The sequence below is a fragment of the Sus scrofa genome, chromosome 11 (genome assembly GCF_000003025.6).
Source record: "Sus scrofa isolate TJ Tabasco breed Duroc chromosome 11, Sscrofa11.1, whole genome shotgun sequence".
Taxonomy (NCBI): domain Eukaryota; kingdom Metazoa; phylum Chordata; class Mammalia; order Artiodactyla; family Suidae; genus Sus; species Sus scrofa.
In genome coordinates this window covers 49,394,053-49,419,964 of record NC_010453.5, presented here as the reverse complement: position 1 = coordinate 49,419,964, position 25,912 = coordinate 49,394,053, and the positions used below count along the sequence as shown (strand labels likewise).

Sequence of the window (25,912 nt, the reverse complement as noted above, 5' to 3'; positions counted from 1 at the left end):
AGCCACAGCAACGCAGGATCCAAGCCGCATCTGCGACCTACACTAAGCTCACGGCAGCACTGGATCCTTAACCCACTGAGCAAGGCCAAGGTTTGAACCTGCAACCTCATGATTACTAGTTGGATTTGTTTCCCCTGTGCCACAATAGGAACTCCTAATTTCGGCCTTTTAAAGTTTATCGAGATATGTGTTATCTCTCAGCATATAGTCTGCCTTTGTGATTGTGCCATGTGCACTTGAAAAGAATATATATTCTACCATTTTTGCATGTAGAGTTCTATTAGTGTCATATAGTTAAAGTGGACAGTGTTGTTTGGCTCTTTTATGTCTATATTAATTTTTTTCTCTAGTTCTATTTATCAGTTGCTGAGAAGGGGTATTAAAAATATCCCACTCTGTCATTTGTTTCCTGTCCCTATAGTTTTGTCAGTTTCAGCTTCATGTAATTTGGGGCCCTACTATTATGTACATAAACATTTATAATTGTTAAAACCTCCTGATGAATATTCTTTTATTTCATTATGATACATGTCTCTTTATCTCAAGTAATACTCTTTGTCTTAAACTTACTTTATCTAATATTAAAATAGCCTGTTCACACTTCTTAGGCTTACATTTTGCATGGTAAATTTTTCTGTCCATTTGCTCCTGATCTGTCTATATTTTTATATTCAAAGTTTTTCTGCTTTGGGCAGTTCATGTAGGAATTTCCTTTTTTTTTTTTTTTTTTTTTTTAAATCCATTCTGTCAGTCTTTACTTTTTATTTGGAGAGTTTAGACCATTAATATTTCATGTGATTAATTATTTATATAGATGACTTTAGGTATACCATTTTTTGTCTTCTGTTTCCCTCTTTGTTTTTCATTCCTCTTTTTTTACCTTCTTGGGTTATTCTTCAGTATTCCATTTTAATATCTCTTTTGGACTTTTTGGCTATATCTTTTTGTATTAATTTTTAATGCCCTAGGGAATTACAATATGGATACCTAGCCTTTCACAGCCTACTTAGAGTTACTGTTGTACCCCTTCACCTAAAATTGAGAAAGCTTACAACCATATAGATCTTTCTTTTCCTTCGGTTGCACCCCACTCCTGTCTTTATGTTACAGTTATTATATGTATTATGGCTGCATACTTTGAAAACCTCTCCATACAATATTATAATTTTTGCTGTCAGCAGTCATATATATTTTGAAAAAAAAAGGAAAAAAGTAGTATTTTATGTTTTCTCATTCATTTATTATTTCTGTTTTTTTCCCTTCATTCCTGAACATGCTACATTTCATTTTAGCCTAAAGTATTTAATCATTTCTTGTAGAGTAATCTGCTGGAGGTAGACTCTTTGTTTTTCTTCATCTGAGAGTTCTTTATTTTGCTTTCATATCTGAAGGATATTTTAGGTGAACATAGAATTCTTAATAAAAACTTGTTTTCTTTTGGCATTTTCATGATGCTGTTCTACTGTCTTTACACCATTGTGATTTCCGATAAAAAAAAAAAAAAACCTTTGGTAATTCACATTTTATTTTCCTTTATGTAGTATGTCATTTATCTTCTTTCAAGAATTTCTCGGAGTTCCCGTCGTGGCGCAGCGGTTAACGAATCCGACTAGGAACCATGAGGTTGCGAGTTCGATCCCTGCCCCTGCTCAGTGGGTTAACGATCCGGCGTTGCCGTGAGCTGTGGTGTAGGTTGCAGATGAGGCTCGGATCCCGCGTTGTTGCGTTGTTGTGACTCTGGCGTAGGCCGGTGGCTACAGCTCCAATTAGACCCCTAGCCTGAGAACCTCCATATGCCACGGGAGTGGCCCCAAAAAATAGCAAAAAGACAAAAAAAAAAAAGAATTTCTCTTTGTTTTTGGTTTTCAGCTGCTTGATTTGATGTATCTGGTCATTATTTTTCTTTGCGTTTCTTCTCTTTGGAGAATGCTCAGCTTCATGAATCTGTAAATTTGTCTTTTGCCAAATTTTTGATGCTCTCTGTCATTGTTTCTTGAAATATTCTGCTCTAGTTTCTTTCTTTTTTCCTTTCAAGAGTCCAATGACAATCATGATAAAAAAAGCTTTGAGATTGCCCCACAAGTCTCTGACTGTTCATTTTTTCTTTTGTCAATTTTTTTCCTCTTTTTCAGATTGAGTCATTTTTATTGCTCCATTTTCATATTCACTGACTTTTTTCTCTTTCATCTTCATTCTCTTATTGTGCTCATCCAGGTGAATTTTATTCCACACACTGCATTGTTTGGTTTTTAAATTTACATGCGTCTCATTTTAAAAATAATTTCTCTTTGCCTTTTGAGGACTTTTCCCTGTTCAATTCAAATGTGTTTGCCTGTACTTGATGAAGCATATTTACAATAGTTGTTTCAAAGGTACTGTTAGATAAGGATAGCATGTGGATCATCTCAGGATTGGCACATGTTAATTGTTTCTTCCCTTGAAATTTATCACATTTTCTTTTTGGTTTGCATCTTGGACATTGTGAATGCTTGTTTTGTAATCCTGGGGCTTACTATAATTCTCTGGAGAATGTTGATTTTTGTTGTTGTTTCTTTAAGCAGACCATCAACCCATTTAAGTTCAGATGGCAAATTGGGCCTTACCTTTTGTGGGTGGTAGTTTTCAATTCTCAGAGCCTCTGTTCTGTTGGTGTGGGTCTGTCTGATACTCATGCAGCTCCAGGCAAGCCCAAGACTTGTGTGGGAAATTAAACAGGATTAGGAAGTCTGTTTCTCCATCTTTTTCCTTTCCAGGATTTTCTTTACATTCTCTAACATGCAAGAGCTCCTTTTCCCAATTCCTGTGACCAGAAAGATAGAGTTTCTCTTAGAGTTTTAACTTTTATGTTGCTGCTCTCTGTGATTGCTTCCTGGCCTTAGAGCAAAGCTGTTAAGAAAGGAGAGACAAATAACTCAGCTGGGAAGCTCATGTGCCTCACTTTTCCAAGTTTGACTACCCTCTTCAGTCTGCTTTTCTTTCTCAGAGACCTTGAGTGATCCTCCCTTCCTTCCTTTTTTTGTATTTTGCCCAATGTTTTTAGTTGTAAGCAGTGTGAAAGATAGGCTGTATTTGGTTTATGCCCCCATACTGAAATTAGAATTCCTTCTTTGGCTACTTTTAAGATTTTTCTCTTTATTTTTTATTTTTAGCAATTTGACTGTGTTGTTTCTGAATATATTTTTTCTTAGTGTGTTTTTATCCCATGTTTGGTGTTCATTGAACTTCTTAGATCTGTGTGATTAATTTTTGTTTAATTTTGGCCTTTATTTCCTCTAATATTATTTCAAACCCAGTCTCTCATTTCCTTCTGAGGATCCAGTTATACACAAATGAGGCTGCTTGATATTGTCCCATGGGTGAAGGGTCAGCAGACTTGTTCTGTAAGCAGCAGGATAGTAAATACTTCAGGCTTAGCAGGCTGTCCAGTCTCTGATGGAACTATTGCAGCTCTGTTGTTACAGCTTGAATGTAGCCATAGACAGTATTTAAACAAATGAGCATGACTTTGTTTCAGTGTAACTGTATTTACAAAAATAGGTGGCAGGGGAGATTTGGACTGTAGGATGTAATTTGCTGACTCTTGAAGTGTAGGCAGTGATAGTTGCTGGAGCTACAATGTGAATATAGAGGTAACATCAAAGAAGTGCAAAACAGATATTGGCAGTAACTAAAGTGTGGGGGACTGGATGAATGAGAATAAGGATATAGAGAAAAGACTAAAAGCTATGTTAGGACTGGGTTGCTATTTTCCATGTATTGGTTTACTTGAGGACAGCACTGATAGAGTTAAACTTTCAATCTATAAAAATATCCCTAGTAGCATTGTAAAGGATGAAAAGACACAGATCCCCAAAGCAGGGCTGGCTACTTTTAAAGAAGCAATTGCAGTAGTTCTGACAAGTGATAATAAAACCTGAGAAAAGACAATGAAAATAGGTGAAATAGAACAGATTTGAGAGACATTTTGGTGTTAGAAGGATGACAAAAAATGAGAGCAGGTGACTAGATTTCATGAACAGAAATTACGGTGCCTTTCCTTGAGATTGTAAGGGATGAAGAGAGAGCTAGTTTCTCAAGAGTCCATTTTTGGTACCCTTCTCTCTAAATTTTTTTTGTGGATTATTTCATTCAGTCCTGTGATTTCAGTTATTTATCACCTGATTGTTTTGGATTTCGTGGTCTGTGGCTTACAGCTAAAACCTTTCTCCTGATCTCTAGACCTGTATCTTGAAAAAGTCTACTGCTAGGAGTCTCTCAATTCTGTCTCACATACATTATGTTCAGTATATCAAAGGCTCCTCATGAACACATTATCACTTCCAGACTGACTCTTTTCCTGTCTATCAACTAAACAGAAGTCTGAAACATCATCTTGAAGTTGGCATTGGGAGATCATAGTGACCTAATACCCACTCACCCCTATCTCTTTTTTTGCCAGAAGGCTGGGAAAAGCCACATTCAATGGGAAAGTGAATTGGGCTTAGATGGAGAAGAGAGTACAGCATTTAGAAATTAGTGTTTAAAGTGAAGGAAGGAAAACGGTAGCTTGAGGAAGGGGACAGAGAACTAATTTATCTTTTCAATAAGAGACACACTATGACAGATGTTCTTAGTGTCCTAGCCATATCTCTTTGGCTTTTGTCTCCCTACTGTGTACTTGTATTCATGACTTCTGCCTGAGAACTTTCTTACAGGCCATAGAGACATGCTTTGTCTCTGAGCAGGGCAAGCCAGAAATGCCAGGGAGTTAATGTCTGTAGAGACTTGCAGCCAGTGATGCATGGGATTTGCTGGATACATACTTCATTTTCACATCTCTCCGTTGGGATGACTGAGTTGTGTTCTATACCATCTACTAGAGTTCTCCCCTAGGGCTGCCCTCTGTTTGCCCATCAGGGTAACTGGTTTAATAATGCACTCTTTTTTTTTTGGTCTTTTTGCCTTTTCTAGGGCCGCTCCCACGGCCTATGGAGGTTCCCAGGCTAGGTGTCGAATCGGAGCTGTAGCTGCCAGCTTACGTCACAGCCACAGCAACTCGGGATCCAAGCCGTGTCTGTGACCTACACCACAGCTCATGGCAACGCCAGATCCTTAACCCACTGAGCGAGGCCAGGGGTCGAACCTGCAACCTCATGGTTCCTAGTCGGATTCGTTAACCACTGCGCCACCACGGGAACTCCCTGCACTCTTTCTTGACTGCCTTCCCTCCCCTGTCTCACTTCTGATTTCCCCTATTGGTGGTTTTCCTGGAACATCTCTCAAACAACTCCTTGCACTTGAATCCTTGAATCAAATCTGCTTTGGGAGAAATCCAAACCAAAGTAAAGAAATAGAAAAAAATAAAATTTGTTTAGCACTTACTGAATACTAGGTGTAACTCTAAGTGCCTCATAATCTACTGGGTTAAGTACTGTTTTCATCTATTGTACGGATGAGATAGCTGAGGCACAGAGCAGTTAAGTAACTTTCCCAAGATAGAGCTAATAAGTGACAGAGCCTGCATTTAAACCTATGCCATTTGCTTGTAAATTTTCTTATCTTAACCTGGAAGACTAAGAGGGGAGGGCAGGAATAATGAACAAAAAAGAGAGAATGGGGATAATTAATGGAGAAGGCAGTTATAGAGATTATTTTGAGGTGGATGAAAGTGAAGTAAAGGGAGTAGTACGTTCTAAATGGCAGCTCTTAGCAATTAAATAGAGGGTTTGAGTATCGACTTGAAGCTAGATGGGCAGTGGTGAGATTTTGAAGTAGCTAGAAAGGTGGTTGATTTTCACAGTGGATGTACCTTTATTGTCAGAGGCTGTAACTCATTCTAGAGCAGCATTCTGAGGATGCTTGTGGACTCTCAGTAGTTATTATTAAGGTTGTTATAGCTTATTGATAACAGTGTAAGTTACCAGTGTAGAAATAAATATAGATTATGAACAGATAACTCTCATGAGAAGTAATATATGTGCGAGAGGATTTAAGAAAAAGGGAGGAAAAGGAGCTAATAAAGAAGTCTGAGGAGTTCCTGTTGTGGTTAATGAATCCTACTAGGAGCCATGAGGTTGCGGGTTCGATCCCTGGCCTCGCTCAGTGGGTTGGGGATCTGGTGTTGCTGTGAGCTGTGGTGTAGGTCACAGACACGGCTCGGATCCCACGTTGCTGTGGCTGTGGCGTAGGCTGGTGGCTACAGCTCCGATTCGACCCCTAGCCTGGGAACCTCCATATACCGCGGGAGTGGCCCTAGAAAAGGCAAAAAGACCAAAAAAAAAAAAAAAAAAAAGAAGTCTGAGAAAATCATCTTTAAGGATATGGAACACTAAGATGAGATTCTTCTAGAAGGTGAGGGAAGTATTTAAAGAAGTAGACTATCTGACAGTATTCATGTAGCAAACTATAGAGGATAAAGACTGAAGATAAGGAATTCAGTAGGCAATAAGAAAGTTTGTGATGTTGAGAAGTCTCCTACGCTTGTAGGCGCTTCATCATAGGGAGGGGATTGGAAAAGTTCGAGATGGTTTTCTCCAAGAAATTTAGTGATGAAGAGGTCAGAGGGATAGTCATTTAAACTTTTTTTTTTTTTTTTTTTTTTTTTTCCTTTTTACCGCCACACCTATAGCATATGGAAATTCCCAGGCTAGGGGTCAAATTGGAGTTGCAGCCACCAGACCTACTCCACAGCCACAGCAACAACAGATCTGAGCCACATCTGTGACCTACACTGAAACTTGCAGCAACATTGGATCTTTAACCCACTGGGCCAGGTCAAGGATAGAAGCCACATCCTCATGGACACTATGTCTGGTTCTTAACCATCTGAGCCACAATGGGAACTCCTGATTTTTTTTTCTTTTAATTGGAGGCCCATAGGCTTTTAAAGTTAGAAACCATAGAAGAGAGAAATTAACAAATGAGCATAGAGTGTAAGCGATTGAGCAAAATCCCGATGATGGTGAATGAGATGGGATCAGTGTATTGGAGAAAGGTTATACTTGGGTGCAGTAAATTCTGTCTCTTCTGGGATAGAGGGACTTGGAGGAGATTTCGGTTTGGAAGAAGTCTCAGGGGGCATATTTTCACCCTTTTTAATCTTTCTATCTGATTTCTAGTTATTTTTTCTGATTTCTTCAAATTCTCACTTCGCCATGTCTAATATGCTGCAAACTCACCTACTGAATCTTTAATTGCAGTTATGTTTTTCATATTTAGATGTTGGATTTAATTGTTTTTCAAATGTGTTATAGTCCCCATACCCTGCAGATATTTTAAAGCTAGTTTTAATTTCTTTAAATTTGGTAAATGTAGTTGTGTCTGAAAATTTCATCTGAAGTCTGTATGTCTTTCCGTTGTCTTTTTCTGCTAGTTCTCACTTGCGGTGCCTTGTATCTTTGTGTCCATGATTGTTTGACTGCTAACTCTCATTACCCTTCTTCTGGTGGCTCTCAGAGGCCTAGGAAGAGTGGATTTCTTCAGAAAGTTTTGCAGATGCTTTAAGGCTTGAGTTTTGCTTGCCTTCCTAGGCTCTGTGTACTTAGATACTAAATCTGCATGAGGCATGATGTAGAGTCATAACTTTTCAGTCTTTTCCTCCCCATACTCTTCACTCCCACATGCTCTCCAATCTCTCTTGCTTTTGCTGCTCTGCCCACTGCTATGGTGGCTTTATTTTCAGTCTCTACTCCTCTCCCACCCTCCATGCCTACCCCCAACCTAAAGACTTCCTAATAAAATCAAGACTCCTATATATATATTATGAAATCTGTTTGCATCCCTCTCCTCGATCAACTTGAACTGTTAAAATCTGTGTTATTTCTAATTATCAGCCTAGGTTAAGTAAATAAAAGTTTCCTACTTAGTGATCAGACTACTATCCCTCCCTAATTTATTCAGTGATGCATGAACACAAAGAGAGTATCATTACATTAATTACACAGGAGAAATAAGTCTGGCTTCTATAGAAAAGTTTCAGTTTACATATGGTGTTTTTAAAATTAGTTCATTTTTTAAAATTGGTCTTGTATCTTCTGACCTTGATAATTCATTTCTTAATTCTGTATTTGTGGGTTATTTTCCATTTTCTATAAATATGGCTATGTTATCTACAGATAGACATACTTTACTTTTTCCTTTCTGGACATTATGGCTCTTAGTTATTTTGCTTGACTTACTGATTTCCAGTACAGTGTTAAACAGAAGTGGTGATATTGTGTTGTTTTTTCCCATCCTCACTGGAAGTATTTAATTTTCATCATTGAGTATAATTAAGTATAATGTTAGCTGTAGGGTTTTTGTTGATAATCTTAATCAGATTAAGTAACTTCTTTTCCTAGTTGAGGCATTTTATCACAAATAATTTTATAAAATAATTTTTCTGCTTTTATTAAAATAGTCACATTTCCCCCTTTTTCCCTTTATTCAGAATAAGGGAAGACATTTAAAAAGTGAATTTTCTGTTTTATTTATTATCCTTTTTATGTGTTGGACATTGCAATTATTTTTAGGTCAATGGCTTTTTTCTCATAATTTTTATATTGAGATACATAGTTCACATACCATAAAATGGACGTTTTTAAAGTCTATATTTTAGTGATTTTTAGTATATTCACAAAGTTATGTAACTAGAACATTTTTCTTCACCCCCAAATAAATGCTATGTCCTATAGCAATCACTCCCATCTCCTTTAATCAACTTCCTGTTTCTGTGGATTTGCCTATCTGGACATTCATATAAATGAATACATTTGTACATTCATTAACATTTGTGATCTTTCATGGCCTTTGTTTCTTTCACATTTTTTTTCTTTTTTTGTCTTTTGTCGTTTTAGGGCCACACCCGTGGCATATGGAGGTTCCCAGGCTAGGGGTCTAATCGGAGCTATAGCTGCTGGTCTACACCACAGCTACAGCAATGCAGATCCGAGCTGCGTCTGCAGCCTGTACCACAGCTCATGGCAATGCCAGATCCTTAACCGAGTGAGGCGAGGGATCGAACCAGCAACCTCATGGTTCCTAGTCGGATTTGTTTCCACTGCACCATGACAGGAACTCCTCTTTCACTTAGTTTTTAAGTTTTATGCATATTTTAGCATGTGTCTACTTCATCCTTTTTTATGGCTGAATAATATTCTGTTATATGGATAACCATTTTGTTTTCTCCAGTCATCAGTTGATGATCATTTGGGTTGTTTCCACTTTTTGGTTATGTAATATTTTTTGTTTTACATTCATAGAAAATACTGTCTGACATTTTCTTATTTTGAAATATTCTCTTCAGATTTTGGTATCAGAATTATGTTAGCCAGATAGAATGAGCTCAGAAATGTTTCTTCTTTTTATATTCTCTGGAAGAGTTAGTCTAAGATTGATATTGCTTGAAAGAATGTACCAGTGAATTCTTTACGTGTTTAAAAGAATTAACTGGTAAAACCATCTGAGTCTAGAGTTTTCTCTGTGGAAATGTTTTGATTAGGGATTCAATTTCTTTAACAGATAGAAGACTACTTGGATATTGTTTTTTTCCTTGTTTAGTGTTGAGAAGTTATATATTTTCAAGGAATTTGTCCTTTTTATTTAAGTTGTTAAATTTATGAGCAGTGTCTGTAATGATATCCCCTTTCTTATTTATTTTTCATATGGCTGATTTGTGGTTTTATTTTTTTTCCTGACCAGTCTTTGTAGAGGTTTATTAGATTTATTAATCTTTTTAGAGAACCATTTTTGACTCTTTGATTTCCTCTGTTGAATGTCTGCTTTCTGTTTCATTGATATCTGCTCTTATTTTTATTTCCTTCTACATTGTTTACATTGAATTTGCTCTATTCTTTTTTTGCTTCTTAAGTTGTAAGTGTACATCATTGATTTTCAGACTTTCTTTTTTCATTGTGTGCATTTGTATGCAAAAAGCTGTATATTTCCCCAAAGGACTAATTTAGTGACATTCCACAAGTTTTGATAATGTCATATTTAATTTTTATTCAATGGAAAATATTTTAAAATTCCTATTGTAACTCTCTTTTGTAGCTCTTTGACCCATAGGTTATTTAGAAATATGTTTTTTAGATTTCTAAAACTTTGAGAATATCTCAGTTTTCTTTCTGTTGATTTCTAGTTTAATTTTTCTGTGATGATCATCATCCTTGGATATTTATTGAGACTTGGTCTCTGGTCCAGCATATCATCTATTTTGGTAAATATTCTACCTGCATTAAAAAAGAATGTGCATTCTGAAGTTGTTGGATGTGATTTCTTTTGTATGTCAGGTCAAATTGATTGATCACGTTTTTACATTTTTCTACATCTGTTCCATTTTGTCCTCTGCTTACTCTGTCATAGAGGTGTGTTAAAATCCGATCTTTTGATTGTAGATTTGTCCTTTCTTCTTTTGCTTCTCTAAGTTTTTCTTTATATATTTTGAAGCTATGCTGTTGTTATTAGGTCGTATTCCCATTTAGGATTTTTATGTTTTCCTATTGAATTGACCCTTTCAGCATTATGAAATGTTCTGCTCATCTCTAATAACACTTCTAGCCTTAAAAATTCCTTTGTCAAATATTAATATAGCTATACCAGCTTTTTCTGGGAGGCCAGTGAGTGTGTACAAGATATACTTCTCCAGTCCTTTTGCTTTTAGTCTGTCCTTTTATTTAAAATTTTAACATAGTAGTTTTTAAAGGAAGACCTTTCTTTTGTATTTATTATACTGTTGGTATATTGACAAGGAATTTGTGTCAACTTTTGTGGATCTAAAATCGTCTCTATTTTTGTCTTCATTTTTAAAGGGTATTTTTGCTCCCGGCATGCCAAAGTTGCTGGGCCTGGGATCGAACCTGAGCCGCAGTAGGGACAATGACTGACTCCTTAACTGCTAGGCCCCCAGGGAACCAACCCCATGGATATTTTTGATAGACATATAATTCTATATTGCTCCCCCTCCCCCCCAGCCTCTCAACACAGAAAATGGAAGCTATCAATCATATTGTTGTTTCTTCAAGTGTATCTTTTTTCTCTGTATCCTTTGTTTCAGCAGTTTGTGCCAAGCATTTTACTGCTTAGAGTTCCCCAAACTTCTTGATTCTCTGGGTTGATTTCTTTCCTCACTTTTGTAAACTCATGGTCAGTTATCTCTTCATGTACTGCTTTTGTTCCATTCTATTTTTCTCTTTCTGAGATTCCAGTTATGTGAATGTGAGACCATTTGACTATGTCCCACGTATCTCATACCCTCTGTTTTGTTCATCACATTCTTTTTTCTGTGCCTGAGTTTGGGTAATTTTTTTTATTGGCCTGTCTGCGAGTCAGTGAATTCTGTTTTCCTCCTGTCTATTCTGTTCTTAGAACCTTCTGACAGGTACTCAATTTCAGATATTTATTTTTCCATTCCAGGAAATCCACTTGGCTTTAAAAAAAAATGTTGAAAATTACATCATTTTGTCTGTTTTGTTCATCTTTGCATATATGTCAAGTCCTTGCCTCCTAACCTCAGTATCTGGATTATCTTGAATCTGCCTGATTGTCTGGTTTTCTCTTGATTATCCGTCTCATTATTTTGCTTCTTTGGATGTCTCTTAATATGTTTATTGTATGCCTAACATTATGTATAAAAGAACAGTTACTTTCTTCTGGATGATATTTTCTCCCAGAGAGGTTTGTTCTTTGTTTCGTTAGACATTTAGGGTAAGGTGTTGGCTGCCTTGGAGATTAAGTAGATTCCTCCTTCTCTTAGATATGGGCTTCTAAAACTGAGCAACTGAGAAATTGACCCTGTTCTGTTGGCCCAGCCTCCCCTTTCACTGAGCAGTTATACCATTAGATATATTTCTAGTCTGTCATTCTGGCCCATCTCAAACACCACTGGGTTTTGGTTTCCTTTAGTGAACTCAGTCCTCACTTAGACCCAAACTCTGAAATGCCCTCATGGAATAAAATGCCAGTGGTCTCAGCTCACCTTGGAATCGCTCTTCCATCGCTGGATTTTTAATTCATTTAGTCCTTAGTTGCTTCCATGGCTTTTTTATGTTAGTCTAGTTTTTGAAGGAAGAGCAATGGCTTGCTCCTATCTAGTACTTTTACTTACTTTAGGAAAGTAAACGTGGGGAGTTCATCTTTGCGGAAAGAAAGGGCAGATAATTTTGAGTCCTTATTTGTATAAGCTTAGTGATGTTTTGACTAGTTTTATCTGTGTTGCATACTAATAGTTGTATATATATATTTTTCCTTCTGATATGAACATGTTTATCAAAATACACTCTAGACCAAGGGTCAACAAACTATGGTCCACAGACCAAATCTGTATGGTCTGTAGTAAAGAATGGGTTTAACATTTTTAAAAGTAATAAATAAATAGGAAAAAATGTTTTGTGTCATATGAAAATTATATGGAATTCAAGTTTTGGTATCTAGAAATTCAAATTTCAGTATCTAAAAGTTAAAATCACGTTATGATGTAATCATGCTCAACTGTTCTTGTGTCATCTATGGCTGCTTTCATACAGAGATTTTGTGGCTCACAAAGCATACAAAAGTTATTATCTGGGCCTTTACAGAGAAAAATTTGCCTATTCCTGCCTTAGACTTTAGATTTGGGAATTTTTCATTTCTCATTTCTAAGGGAAACTACAAGATTGAAACTCTCTTATTCCATAAGTTCTTTGAATTTTGACCTATTTAAATCCTAGCATTTTAGTTAGAAGGAACCTCAGAGATAAACTCCTTTATCTCTATTTTGCAAATGAAAAAACAGATTAAGAGTAAGAGAAGTTTTAAGTTAAATTATGGCTAGTTTTTGTTTTGTGAGAAAATAGACTCGGTAATAAGCTGAAATAGAAACTAATGATCTGTGTCACAGAACAACTTGCCAAATTCATTTATTCTTATATTGCGGAAGTATTTGGTTTTCCTAAACAGTGGTAACTATTAAGATAATTTCTTCTTTGGAATTTTTAAAGTAAATATTTTTAAAATAAATATTTAAAGCATGTTAATAACATTTCCCTTTTATTACCACCCAGAATTCTTTGAAATCTCATGGGTATGAGGTTCTTTTTGTGAGAAGACTAAAAAAATCTTACAGGACCAATTCCAAACATTCATCATTAAGCTCCTATTGATTTAAGATTTAAAATTCTAAAGTATAAAAAATTCCATGGTGAAATGTTAATGTATAAGACTCCTAGAGTTTTTCTTTTATCTGTCCATCCTCAGATACCATGAAAAGTTTATTTAAGCTTAGTTCTGAAAGGTAGTCATGTAATGGGATGCTACATTCCTAACATTCCTCTAACACCTAGCATTTTTATTTTGCAATGTTAAATACAGATTTTGTATATATAATTTTTACCTTTTTACTAGCTCTTTTGGACATCCGTCTACTTCCAGTACAAGCCAAATCAACAAGAAAACACAGTAAAATCAATTTGTGTGGATTGGGGGAAGCTGGGTTCTTCAGCTGATCGATATTCAGATTTGGTGGGTCCAGATTCATTAAAATTGTTATAACTGGGAGTTCCCATTGTGGCTCAGTGGGTTACAAACCTCACTAGTATCCATGAGGATGTGGATTTGATCCCTGGCCTCGCTCAGTGGGTTATGATCCAGCGTTGGTGTGAGCTGTGGTGTGAGATGCGGTTTGGATCCCACATTACTGTGGCCGTGGCTGACAGCTTCAGCTCCAGTTTGACCCCTAGTCTGGGAACTTCCGTATGCTCCAGGTGCAGCCCTAAAAAGCAAAAAAAAAAAGAAAGAAAGAAAGAAAAAAAAAGTTATAGCTAATTAAATCCCAAATGCATAAAAAGAGAAATATTTTAGGATACATATAAAGTCTCTTGAACTTTAAGGAAGTTCTTTAAACAAAACAGCCAACAGTATTGGTGTATACTTTTGAAAGTTTAAGTTCATGATAAGTAGACTTTAGGAAATTCATCTTAAGTTGGATTTATATATTCTTTTGTTCTGAAGATTTGTTTTGAATGAACCTTGATGCTTTCTAAATTGTGTAGAAGGGGCTACCTTGTTTCAGCAGTTACGTATTCCTTTTGCTCAAATAACTGATTTCGTTTAAGTAAACTTTAGTGTGTCCTCAACCACACATGAAAAATACTCATTGCTTTTCATCAACTTTGTTCACTTGATATTTCTTGAACCTCCATGATGTGTCACACACGGGTGCAGGTGCTGAAAGGGAAAATGTTGGAATAGATATTCTTTGCTCATAGTTGAACAGACTGTGTGAACAGGTATATCTATTCATGAGTAGCATTTGATGCTATTAGTTGTTCTTTCTCTTTCCTCTGGTAGCACACTCTTGGGGATGTCCCGCCCACAAACATGATTTCCATGATCTCCTTTGCACCAAAATCCGAGTTAAATAATCCCATGGTATTTCCTTAATGGATATTTCTGGCTAGATCTCCTTCAAATGTATTGGTGTGTCTATGGGTCCATCCTAGGCCCTCCGCTTATTTTACTCTCTAAGTAAGGCTGGTAGCTCTAGCTCTGAACTTCCTTTTCTCTTCCTATCCTCTCTCCATCCTCCCACTTTCTTTTTATGCACATCTAGAGTATATTGTTTCACAGAAAGAAAGTTTGTAAGAAATATTCACATGTCTACTTTGGAAGTACCTATTTTTAATAGTTTTGTATGTTCTAAAACATGAACTTCCCTAATTCTTTTTTCCACCTTTTTTTTTTATATACTTTTAGGAATAAGAAAATTTTAAATAAGAAGAAGTTGAAAAGAAAACAGAAGAGCAAATCAAAAGTGAAGACAAGAAGCAAGGTAAAACTGTTAGTAATTTATAGGGAATAAGGGCTTTTTCATTCAATAATTTGAACAAAAATGCCAGGATTAAAAAGATAAGAGGTAAAAACTACTATTTATAAAATAAATAAGCTACAAGGATGTATAGTACAAAACAGTGAATATAGCCAGTATTTTATAATAACTATAAATGGAATATAACCTTTAAAAATTATGGATCTCTATGTTGTACACCTGAAATTAAATAATATTATACATCAGCTATACTGCAATAAAAAAGTAAATATGAGTATAATTAGGAAATCATTTTATTTCTGTGTGCTGAAGGAATTTTTGAAAGCCCATTATTATTTGGGTTATATTGTTTAGTTTCATCTTTTTGGCATTTTTTTGATCATTAACTTGGAAATTATTATCTGGGCAATGAAAAGTATTTATTTACTCTTATCTTTGATCAGTCCTTTGGGTGAAAATATCTATTTCTCTTGTCCTTTTTTTTCACTCTGACAGCATGTACTACAAACTGAGTAAAACTGGCTTGGGATTTGGGACTTGGATTTGGGTTTGTCATATCCTTATGCATATGTTATGATTAGGGAGTATCTTGGTGTGCCTACATTGTTCTGAGCTTTTTTTGACTGTTGTTGGCTGTGCAAAAGAAAAGGCAGGATGGACTATTTGAATTATGGTACCTTAAAGATCAAGGATCGATTTTTCTACTGAAGTCCGATATCTTCTCTATAGGATCCAGCTAGCTTTTTCATTAACATTTTTAAGGACCAGATCCCACTTTCTTTAAAAGAATCTCTTTTCTCTCAGACAGGAGGAAGAGAGGAGTCATAACTGATATCTGAAGAGCTCCACTTTTGATTATAGAAACAATCACTTAGCTTGAGTTGTGTATTTTAAGTTGCAGAGATAGTTATCTTCTGCCCTTTTGGTCTCATTCATTACTGAGAGATATCCACTTTTTTTTTTTGTTTTGTCTTTTTAGGGCTTTACCTGCAGTATATGCAGGTTCCCAGGCTAGGGGTTGAATCGGAGCCATAGCTGCTGGCCTACGCCATAGCCACAGCAACGCGGGATCTATCCGAGACACATCTGCAACGTACACCACCACTCATGGCAATGCCGAATCCTTAACCCATTGAGTGGGATGAGGGTTTGAACCTGTTTCCTCATGGATCCAGTCAGATTCATTTCAATTCATTCAATAGGAACTCTGAGATATTCACTTTAAAGTAAATAAAGAATAGGGGATGGAATTTATCAGCTGGATCCAGGGATTATGATAATGTTAGTAGATATTTATCTTCTTGCTTCTCTTTTCCTCTGAATGTGGGTTTATTGCCTGTGGCTGAGGAATCAGGCTGCTGGCAGCTCCAACTTTATTTTTTTTTTTAGCAAAAGGCAGTCTCCTCTACAAGTTGTGACAGAAAATCTTGGATAGGGTTTTTGATTGACCTGCATAATTGACTTTGACCTCGAAGATGGGGTACTTGATTGGTTAGACCAAATTCTGTTCATAACCTTGTAATGGACAGTAGGTGAACATGCTGATGAGCAGGCTGTGTGTAATGGGAGAGGGCTGGTTGCCCTAAGGAAAATATTGTGAGGTGACAGATAAGTAATGTGTGTTCACTATATCCCATCTTACTGCTTCTGTTTGGGAGACTGACTGAGAGGGAAGTGGAGACCATTCTTACTAAATATATGAAAACTTTTAACAAATGCATAGTCATTCAGATTTCCAACTTCTATCCCACTTTTTGGTGCTGTATGCATAGTTAGAGTATGGGAATATTGAAAATCTTTTAAAGCCCTTTTTCAGGTTACATTTTTTGATTTTCCTAAAAGTGGTGGCATGTGATATCCAGAAAGAGATGGGAAGTCAAGGTATTTCTTCCCTTTCAATTCTGTCTCTAACTAGCATTGTGCCTTTATAATTCTTATGTCTTCTGTTGGCCTTCAGGTTTTATATCTGCTTTATAGGAACAATTTGTGATGAGAGTGATATTAAAAAACTTCTTCATTTACTCCTGAGACATGATTTGCCTGCTGACTTGTACGCCTTGTGCTAGGTATTTGGGATGGAAAGATGAGTAAGAATATTTCCTGCTCTTAATGAGTGTTTAAAATGGTGGTGTTGATCTCCTTGCCCTCCATATCTGTTTTTGGACTGTTTTTCTTCCACACTGTTTTTATTTTTGTTTATTTATTTTTTTTAGGGCCCCTCCTGCAGCATATGGAACTCCCAGGCTGGAGGTCTAATCAGAGCTGCAGCTGCTGGCCTACACCACAGCCACAGCAACACCAGATCCGAGCCACATCTGTAGCCTATGCTGCAGTTTGCCACAATACTGGATCCTTAACCCATTGAGCAAGGCCAGGGATTGAACCTTCATCCTCATGGATAATAGTTGAGTTTTTAGCCTGCTGAGCCACAACGGGAACTCCTGCCTCTTTTTATACAAGTTACTTAAGGATTTCCTGTATGGCTCAGTTGGTTAAAGGATCTGGTGTTGTTACTGTCGTGGCTCACTTCGCTCCTGTGGCGTGGGTTTGATCCCTGGTCCAGGAATTTCTGCATGCCACAGGTATGCCCCCTACCCCCAAAAAAATGCTATTTAGCTATCCTACTCCTTCTTTATTGCTGTCATTAACCCCTCTGTTATTTCTCCATTAGCCATCTCATTCATTTATTTCCTTCTTATCCAGCTTAGATACCACAGCATTTTTAGAAAAATTCTTCCTTGTATTAGTTCTTTATAGCTGCTGTAGCAAATTATACCAACTTTATGGCTTAGAACAACACAAATTATCTTACATTCCTAGATGTCTGAAGTCCAAAATGGATCTCACAGGGCTAAAATCAGAGCGTCAGTAAGGCTATATTCTTTTGGAAGCTCTAGGAGAGAATTCATTTCCTTGCTTTTTCCAGCTTCTAGAGCTGCCTGCATTCCTTGGGCACTCTTCCTTCCATCTGCAAAGCCAGTAATCACTGGCTGAGTCTTCTCATGCTGCATCACCCTGACACTTTCCTGTTGTTGTATCTCCTTCTGATTGTCTTGCCACCCTCTCTCAAATAAGGACTCTTGAGACTACATTGGCCCTCCCTGGACAATCTGGAATAATACCCCCATCTCAAAACCCTTAACTTAATCACATCTGCTGGGTCCCTTTTGCCATGTAAGGTGACATATTCATGGGTTCTGGAGATTAGGGGGAAGGTATTTTTGAAGACTGTTATTCTGCCTACAAATCTTCCATGCTCTTGTGTACATTTGTTGGATTTATCTGACAAAACTCAATCCTATACAGATCTAGCTGTCTTGCTCTGTGTCCCTGCTGGTGAGTACCCTCTGCTGCTGAAGGGAGTTAGGTAAGAGTTAATTGATACCAGTACACTTTCATGATCATGGTATCAAACAGACCTTGCATAGCCAGACTGTCTTCTTATTTTTTCTAGTCAAGCAATTCTTTCATTTTTCCTGTGATTATTTCAGGCCTTTGCTACTCTCTTCCAACATCTGATAAATTCTGCTCTCCAGCAAATGGCTTCACTTTCTTATAGCAGAAGCCAAATCCCTTACATAGGAGACTTCCTCAGCATCTTGTTACCAAATGTGTCTGTCTTGGGTCAGAGTCCTTAATAGTAGAACCCGAGAGAGGGAGAGGGATATAAAGTGTACTCTGCAGTGAGTTTTAAAAGATGCAATCGATACTCAGAAATTTTCCATCATCCCCAAGGGTTTCCTTAACCCTATGCTGCAGTCCATCCCTACCGACAGCCCTGGCCCTACATGACCATGGGTGTACTTTCTGTCATTATAGATTAGCTTTCATTTTTTTAAATTTAATATAAATATGACCATATAGGACATAGCCTTTTCATCTGGCTTCTTTCCCTCAGCATAATGATTTTGAGTTGTGTTGAGGTAGTTGTATCTATTAGTGGTCTTTCTTCCTTATTTATTCATCCATTCCCCTGTTGAAAGACATTTGGGTATTGTTCCCAGTTTCTGGCCATTGCAAGTAAAACCACTATGAATAATTGTGTACAAGTCTTTGTGTGGATATCAAGTTTTTGTTTTTTAGGAAGTAGAAATACCTAGGAGTGGAATGATTAGGTGATTTTTTTTTTTTTTTTCGGTGACTTGCCAGAAGAACTTATGAGTTTTGTGAAACCCAAAAATAGTTTATACTAGTGGCTAAGATTTATTACAGCAAAAGGCACAGTTTAAGCAATGGGAAAAAAATGTGTATATATACATGGTTTAGAAAGTTGTAGCATAAACCTCCTGTTCCTTCCTTGTGTGAGCACACGGGACAGGGGTTCTCTCTGGCAGTGAACAGCAGGAACATGTGCGGAATGTTTCTGTCCAGGGAAGCCCATTTGGTCTTAGGATCTGAGACTTTTATGGGGATCTGGTCGCATAGACATATCCTGATAGGCAACCAGCCACAGCTTGTGGAACTCAAGTGCACATTGTCAAGTCTTAATGTTTGTGCAAAGCAATTGGACATACCAGTGGGTATGGTCCTTTGCTACTGTAGTATGTTACAAAATCATCAGTACTACAAAGAAAACTTTTAGAATCATAGATGAAAATGGTTTTAAAGCAGTTAAAAATATTTCCTAGAGAATAATTATGCTTAAAGTTTATATGCCAGGAAAAAAAAATACTCCTGAAAAGATACCACTATTTTTTACTCTCTGATTGTTACAGAAAGTTTGAGTTATTCTAATAAGTATATAGGGCTATCTCGCTGGTATTTTAGCTTGCATTTCTTTAACAAATAATGATGTGAAAATCATCATCACGTGATGTGCCTTTCTCCATTCATGCCTTTTTATTGTGAAATGTCTGTTCAACCCTTGCCTCCCCTTTTTATACTTCTTACTGAATTGTCCCAGTACTTCATATATTCTAGATAGAAGTCCTTTGTCAGATATCTGTTTTGCAGATAATTCCTCCTATTTTGAGGTTTGATTTTTTTGTTTTTGTAGAGTGCATTATAAGAGCAAAAGTTTTTAAGTTTTATAAATTTAATATTTTTTATATGATTCAGCATTTTGTGTCCTGTTTACCCCACAGTCACATAGATTTTTTTTTTCTATTTTTTTGTCTAGAGATTTTATAGTTTTAGCTGTTAGATGTAGGTCTGTGATCCATTTCAAGTTAATTTTTATGTGTGGTGTGAGATAAGTGTTGATGTTATTTTTTCACACATTGACATTCAATTGATCTAGCATCATTTCTTGAAAAGACATCTTTATCCATTGAATTATCTTGGCAGCTTTGTGAAAAATCAGATGATTACATTTGTCTGGTCCTATTTCCAGAATTTATTTTGTTTAATTGATCTGTATGTTTATCTTTATACCAATACCATACTGTCCTCATTATAGTAGCTTTCAAATAGATCGCATATTTTTTAACTGATCTTTAAAAACAAATTGCTTTTGTTACTTTAGGTCCTTTACATTTATATATAAATTTTAAAATCAGCTTGTCAGTTTCCATTTTTAAAAAGCCTCTGGAATTTTTATTGGCATTACATTGAATCTATAGGTTTGAGGGAAAATTGCCATTTTAATGATATGGAGTCTTTTTATCAATGAACATGGTTTCTCTCATCATTTAAGTCTTCTCTAATTTCTCTCAGCAACGTTTTGCTTTTCAGTGCACAGAGCTTGCACATAATTTTATTAAATTTAATAGCACCTATTTTTGATGTTATTGTAAATGCTATTATTTAAAAAGACTTTTTTTAAATTTTGAGATGATTATAATATGAATGCAGTTGTAGGAAATAATATAGAGAGATTCTATGTCCCTTCTACCTGTATTCTCCTGTTGGTAATGTATTACATAAATGTAGTAAATACCACAACGAAATTGACCTTGATACAATCTACAGATCTTGAGATTTCACCAGTTTTACATGCACTCATTTGTGTATATGTGCATTTATTATTATGCAATTTTATCACTTGTGTGGGTCTTTGTGACCATTACTATAGTCAAGACGTAGAACAGTTCTATCACAGGGATCCTTCGTGCTACTTTTATATAACCACAGACATCTCCAAACCTTACCCTCTTCCTGCATCTGACAACTACAAATCTGTTCTCCATCTCTATAATTTGTCATTTCAAGAATGTTATATAAAATGGAATCATGTGGCATGAACCTTTTGCGATTGACTTTTTTTCCCACTCAGCATAATTCATTGAGATTCATCCAAGTTGGGTACATCAATAGTTTGTACCTTTTTTTTTTTTTTTTTTGCTGAGTGAGCATTCCATGGATGGATAAAGCACAATTTGTTTAACCCTTCATTCGTTAAAGGACATCTGAGTTGTTTCCAGTTTGGGTAATTTTGAATAAAGTTACTGTGAACTTCATGTGCTGGTGTTTGTATCAACATAGGTTTTTGTTTCTCTGGTATAAAAGCCTAAAAGTACATTTGATGGATTATACTATAGGCAGTTGTTTAATTTTCTAAGAAAAAGCTGTACTTTTTTCTAGTGTCTTTGTCATTTTACATTGCCGTCAACAATGTATGAGAGATCCAGCAATGTATGAGCTTTTGGTGATGATACTATTTTTTATTCTAGCTATTCTGATAGGTGTGTATTGTATCTCATTTTAATTTGCATTTCCCTAATGGCTCATGATATTGAACTTTATTTCATGTACTTATTTGTCTTTTGTATATCTTCTTTTTTTTTTTTTTTTTTTGTCTTTTTTGCTATTTCTTTGGGCCGCTCCCGCGGCATATGGAGGTTCCCAGGCTAGGGGTTGAATCGGAGATGCAGCCCCCGGCCTACACCAGAGCCACAGCAATGCAGGATCCGAGCCGCGTCTGCAACCTACACCCCAGCTCACGGCAACGCCGGATCGTTAACCCACTGAGCAAGGGCAGGGATCGAACCTGTGACCTCATGGTTCCTAGTCGGATTCGTTAACCACTGCGCCACGACGGGAACTCCTGTATATCTTCTTTTTTTTCCTTTTGTTTATATGGCCCCACCTGCAGCATATAGAAGTTCCCGGGCCAGGGGTCAAATCAGAGCTGCAGCTGTAGCCTATATTACAGCCATGGCAGTGCTGGATCTGAGCTGTATCTTTGACCTATGTAGGAGCTTGCAGCAGTGCTGGATTCTTACCCCACTGAGTGAGACCAGGGATTGAACCTGCATCTTTACAGAGACAGTGTCAGGTCCTTAACCCACTGAGCCACAACAGGACTCCAGCCTTTTGTATATCTTCTTCGGTGACATGTTCATATCTTTTGCCCATTTTCTAATTTGGTTGCTTGCTTTATTTTTTATTCTTGAGTTTTGAGAATTCTTTGTGTGTGCTGGATGCTGGTCATTTGTCGGATATGTGACTTGCTCCCAGTCTGTTTCTACTGCTATTATTTTTTAAATTATACATTTTAATTGTTGACTCCTAGTATGATAGATATATTATTCATTTTTATATATCTATTTGGTATCCTGTGACTGCTAAATCCACACATTAATACTAGTGACTTTTTTTGCACACTTAAGATTCTTTATATGCCTTCTGCAAATAAAGACATTCGATTTCTAGAGGATAATTCTTCCTTTCTAACCATACCTTTTATTTCTTTTTCTTGGCTTATTGCACTGTATAGCATATCTAGTACAATGTTTAATCTTAATTGCTGAGAGCAGATATCTTTGCCTTGTTTGCAATCTTAGGGTGAAGGCATTCAGTCTTATACTATGTTAGCTGTGGGTATTTCATAGATACCCTTTATCAAGTTTTGGAATTATCTTCCATTTCTAATTTACTTAGACTTTTAATCATAAATGGTTATTTGATTTTTGCCAGATGCTTTTTCCATGTTTATTTATAGTGTCTTTTTTTTTCCCCCATGTTATTTTTGTTGGTATGGCTTTTGGGTTGATTTCCCAGCATAGTACATCCTTGTTTTTGGGTTGATCATGATTTGTTATCTTTTTAAGTGTCTGTCATTGGAGTTGAATTGCTAATATTTGATTATTTTCAATATCTATGGAAGACATATTTACATGTTGTATGTCTGTTAACTTTAGTACATTTTTTATTTAACAAGGAGTACTCCATACTCAAAGTGTCATTTTATTTATCTTGGATACTGCTAGACATACTCCATTTGTTGGAATTTGCATTTGTAGAATATCTTAAGCTGTTTCTGTGTGTTTATAATGTAAATGTTGATCTAAAAAATGATATTGGAGTCTGACGAATAAAATGCTGGGCCGAAACAAATTGAGTATTTAATTTTAACAATTAAATTACCAAGCCTGTGATTATTAGTTCTTATCAGAACAGATAGCTAAGAGAGAGTTTTCAGAAAGCAGATGCCTATAATCTCTAGTTTTCTTAGCATTACCATTTAGAATGAAAATAGAATTGATTAAAATTAATGGTTTGTGGGGGGGTTGGCCCTAATTTCTGTTTACATACTTATATGTACTTTTGAAAGAAATCAAAATTCAGCATTTATAGTAGGTTACTGAGACTCTGCAATACAGCTGGTGTACCTTAGAAAAGCACCAAATGGATATCCTTTGAATCTCCAGCAGTTAGGCTTTGTTGGCTCTTTTCCTTTTGTGACTTGAAAGAATGTTTCAGATAAGTTCTTTGCTGGCCCCTTTCCAGCCCTTGTCAGGTTAGTTATTTCTGTGTTACTGAGAAAGCAACGAAGTATAGTAAAGAAATATGTTATAAGTTGAGTCAATAGACTTGGATTGTCTTTGCTCTGTCAGTTATGTGATTTCTGCAAATCATCCAACCTGTCTAATGTTTAAATTTTTGTTACTTAAACTGAGAATGGATGACGATGGAAAGGAATATGAAATTGAATTATTATATCCTGTGTTTCAGTCTGAAAACTTGGAGAATACAGTAATCATACCAGATATCAAACTACATAGCAATCCTTCTGCGTTTAATATTTATTGCAATGTACGCCATTGCGTTCTGGAATGGCAGAAAAAAGAAACATCACTGGCAGCTGCATCTAAGAACTCTGTGCAGAGTGGAGAATCAGATAGTGATGAGGAGGAGGAATCCAAAGAGCCACCAATCAAGCTTCCAAAGGTAAGTCACTAAGTTCCACTTACATGCATAACCTGCAGGTGTTTATGCATTGATGCATATATTTGCATTGCTAAAATACTTGCTTTTTAATAAAATTTTGCACTGAAAATAACAGGCCGATGGGAGAAAAAATAGATTTGGGGCAGACCAGGAAAACTTTCTGCAGCTTTATAACTGGAGTGCTAACAAAGTCAGTAATTGGTACTTCATTGGGGAGTACTTGGAAAATCTGTCTAGGAGCTCAGTGGCTTGGAGTCTATTACAGGGGCTATTAAAAATGGATAAGAGCAGTAGAGGGGAAAGGTGGCTTGTAGGCACTGAGCCTTTGCAGATGGTGGTAGAGCTCTGAGCCAGTGGGCTGCTATTAAGGTGGGCATGAGAGGAAGTGCAAAACTAACACAAGCCAAGAGCCAGGAAAAGTAGGGGCATGTAGTCCCTCCCTCCAGGTTGGGAGCCCTGGGTCCAGGTGTAACATTTTTATTTTTCTTGAAATAGAACTAGAAAAGCTCCTGGCTGTGCAGCCACTGAGCCAAGAACTGTTGCCTTTTCTGCCTAAGGTTATAATTGTACTCTTGCTATCCTGGTTCCCTTTGCCTAGGAAAAAAATTATATATGAGCCAGTAAAACTTCTGTGTTGTTCTCATATCACTCCCTTATTTACCAGGGACATATAAACTAATTGGTGTTATAGAAACATGTATTGTAGAACAAACAGTTCTTAAGGTACTCTGTTCTGTTTAAGCATTGGGATATTTCATGACTAATTTTTTTATATATAATTATTTCGACAAAGTAGATGTAGTTAGTATTTCTAACAAAGAATGGATGAAAACAGACGTATTTTAAAATGGTATCTTTATCATAAGTTATTTATGCATATTTTTTCTAAATATAGACATTTTCAAATGATTTCCTTTATCATAATGATTCATATTTATTGTCTTTGTTTTATATATTGTCTTTTTACTAAACGGATACCTTAAAACTCTGCCTCGAAAACTTCTTTAAGAATATTTAAATATTTTTTGCTACTTGGAAATGGCAGCCAGATGGAGGCTCTGTTCCTAATCTCATTTCTTTGGCACATTTCATGGCAGCTCTTCCTGAGTTCACCACCTCCTTAATTACTACTGTCAGGTTCTTCTCACCTTAGTCTCAGCAGCTGTTGACTTGCTTCCTATTTCATAGGGTAATAGAGGCTTTGTAAACTTCCTTATACCTCGACCACCGTCAAATGTCCTTATTCTCTTGGGATCCTTCTCCCCTTGGTCCTTTTCTCTCCAGTGTCCTTAACTGCACCTCCTTTAACTTCTTTCTTCAACTTAAACAGGTCCATCTTTTCCATGTAAGTTTCTTCAGGTAAAGAGCATGGTCTCTAATTCTGATTTCTTGTGCTCAGTTAGGGGAGGTTGAGGGAAAAAAATACATTGTAGAGTTAAGATATGAGACTGCAGGACTTTAGAGTACTTTCGATACAAGGATTTCATTCTCTCTGTGGGTGAGCCCCTCTGTACTGTAGTAACCACTCAGCTTAGGTTCAACATTTCAACATTAGGAAGGAAAGTAAAGGCTCAGAGACACCTTCACACAGGTATACAGATTTTGAATAATAAACTGTAGTTAATTTGAAAGATACTACACAGTCAAGAAAAACTGTTTTAAAACATAGGCTCTTTGAAAACATCAGGACAAAAAATAAAATTTGGGGCATTTAAGAAAAATTTTTTTAGCATGATTAACAGAATCAAAAGATGCAGAGTGAAAAGGAGATCTTTCAAAGAAAAGTAAGAGAAAATCAAATAGCTCAAGAGATTAATACTGAGTTTTCCATCAGATACTGACCTGCCAGGAAATGGCATAGTGATGAACATGGATAGTGGAGCCAAACTGCCTGGGTTCAAACACTCGCCATGAAAAATACTCATTGTGTGATGCTGGGGAAGTTATGTAACCTCTCTGTGCCTCGGTTTTGTCATCTACGACGTGGTGTCTACGACGTGGTGATAATATCTACCTCATAGGATAGTAGTAAGGATTCAGAGA

General features: G+C 36.5%; 1 protein-coding gene across 19 annotated transcripts in view; it reads left to right on the top strand.

Moving 5' to 3' along the window:
- MYCBP2 (MYC binding protein 2, E3 ubiquitin protein ligase) overlaps positions 1-25,912 on the top strand; it is a 268,897-nt gene that overhangs the window by 12,901 nt on the left and 230,084 nt on the right. For all 19 annotated transcript variants that reach the window (XM_021065752.1, XM_021065749.1, XM_021065733.1 and 16 more), the window contains exons 2-3: positions 14,686-14,761; positions 23,654-23,869. In XM_021065752.1, coding sequence (XP_020921411.1) covers positions 14,686-14,761; positions 23,654-23,869 — 292 coding nt within the window. The remainder of the gene's footprint in view (positions 1-14,685; positions 14,762-23,653; positions 23,870-25,912) is intronic.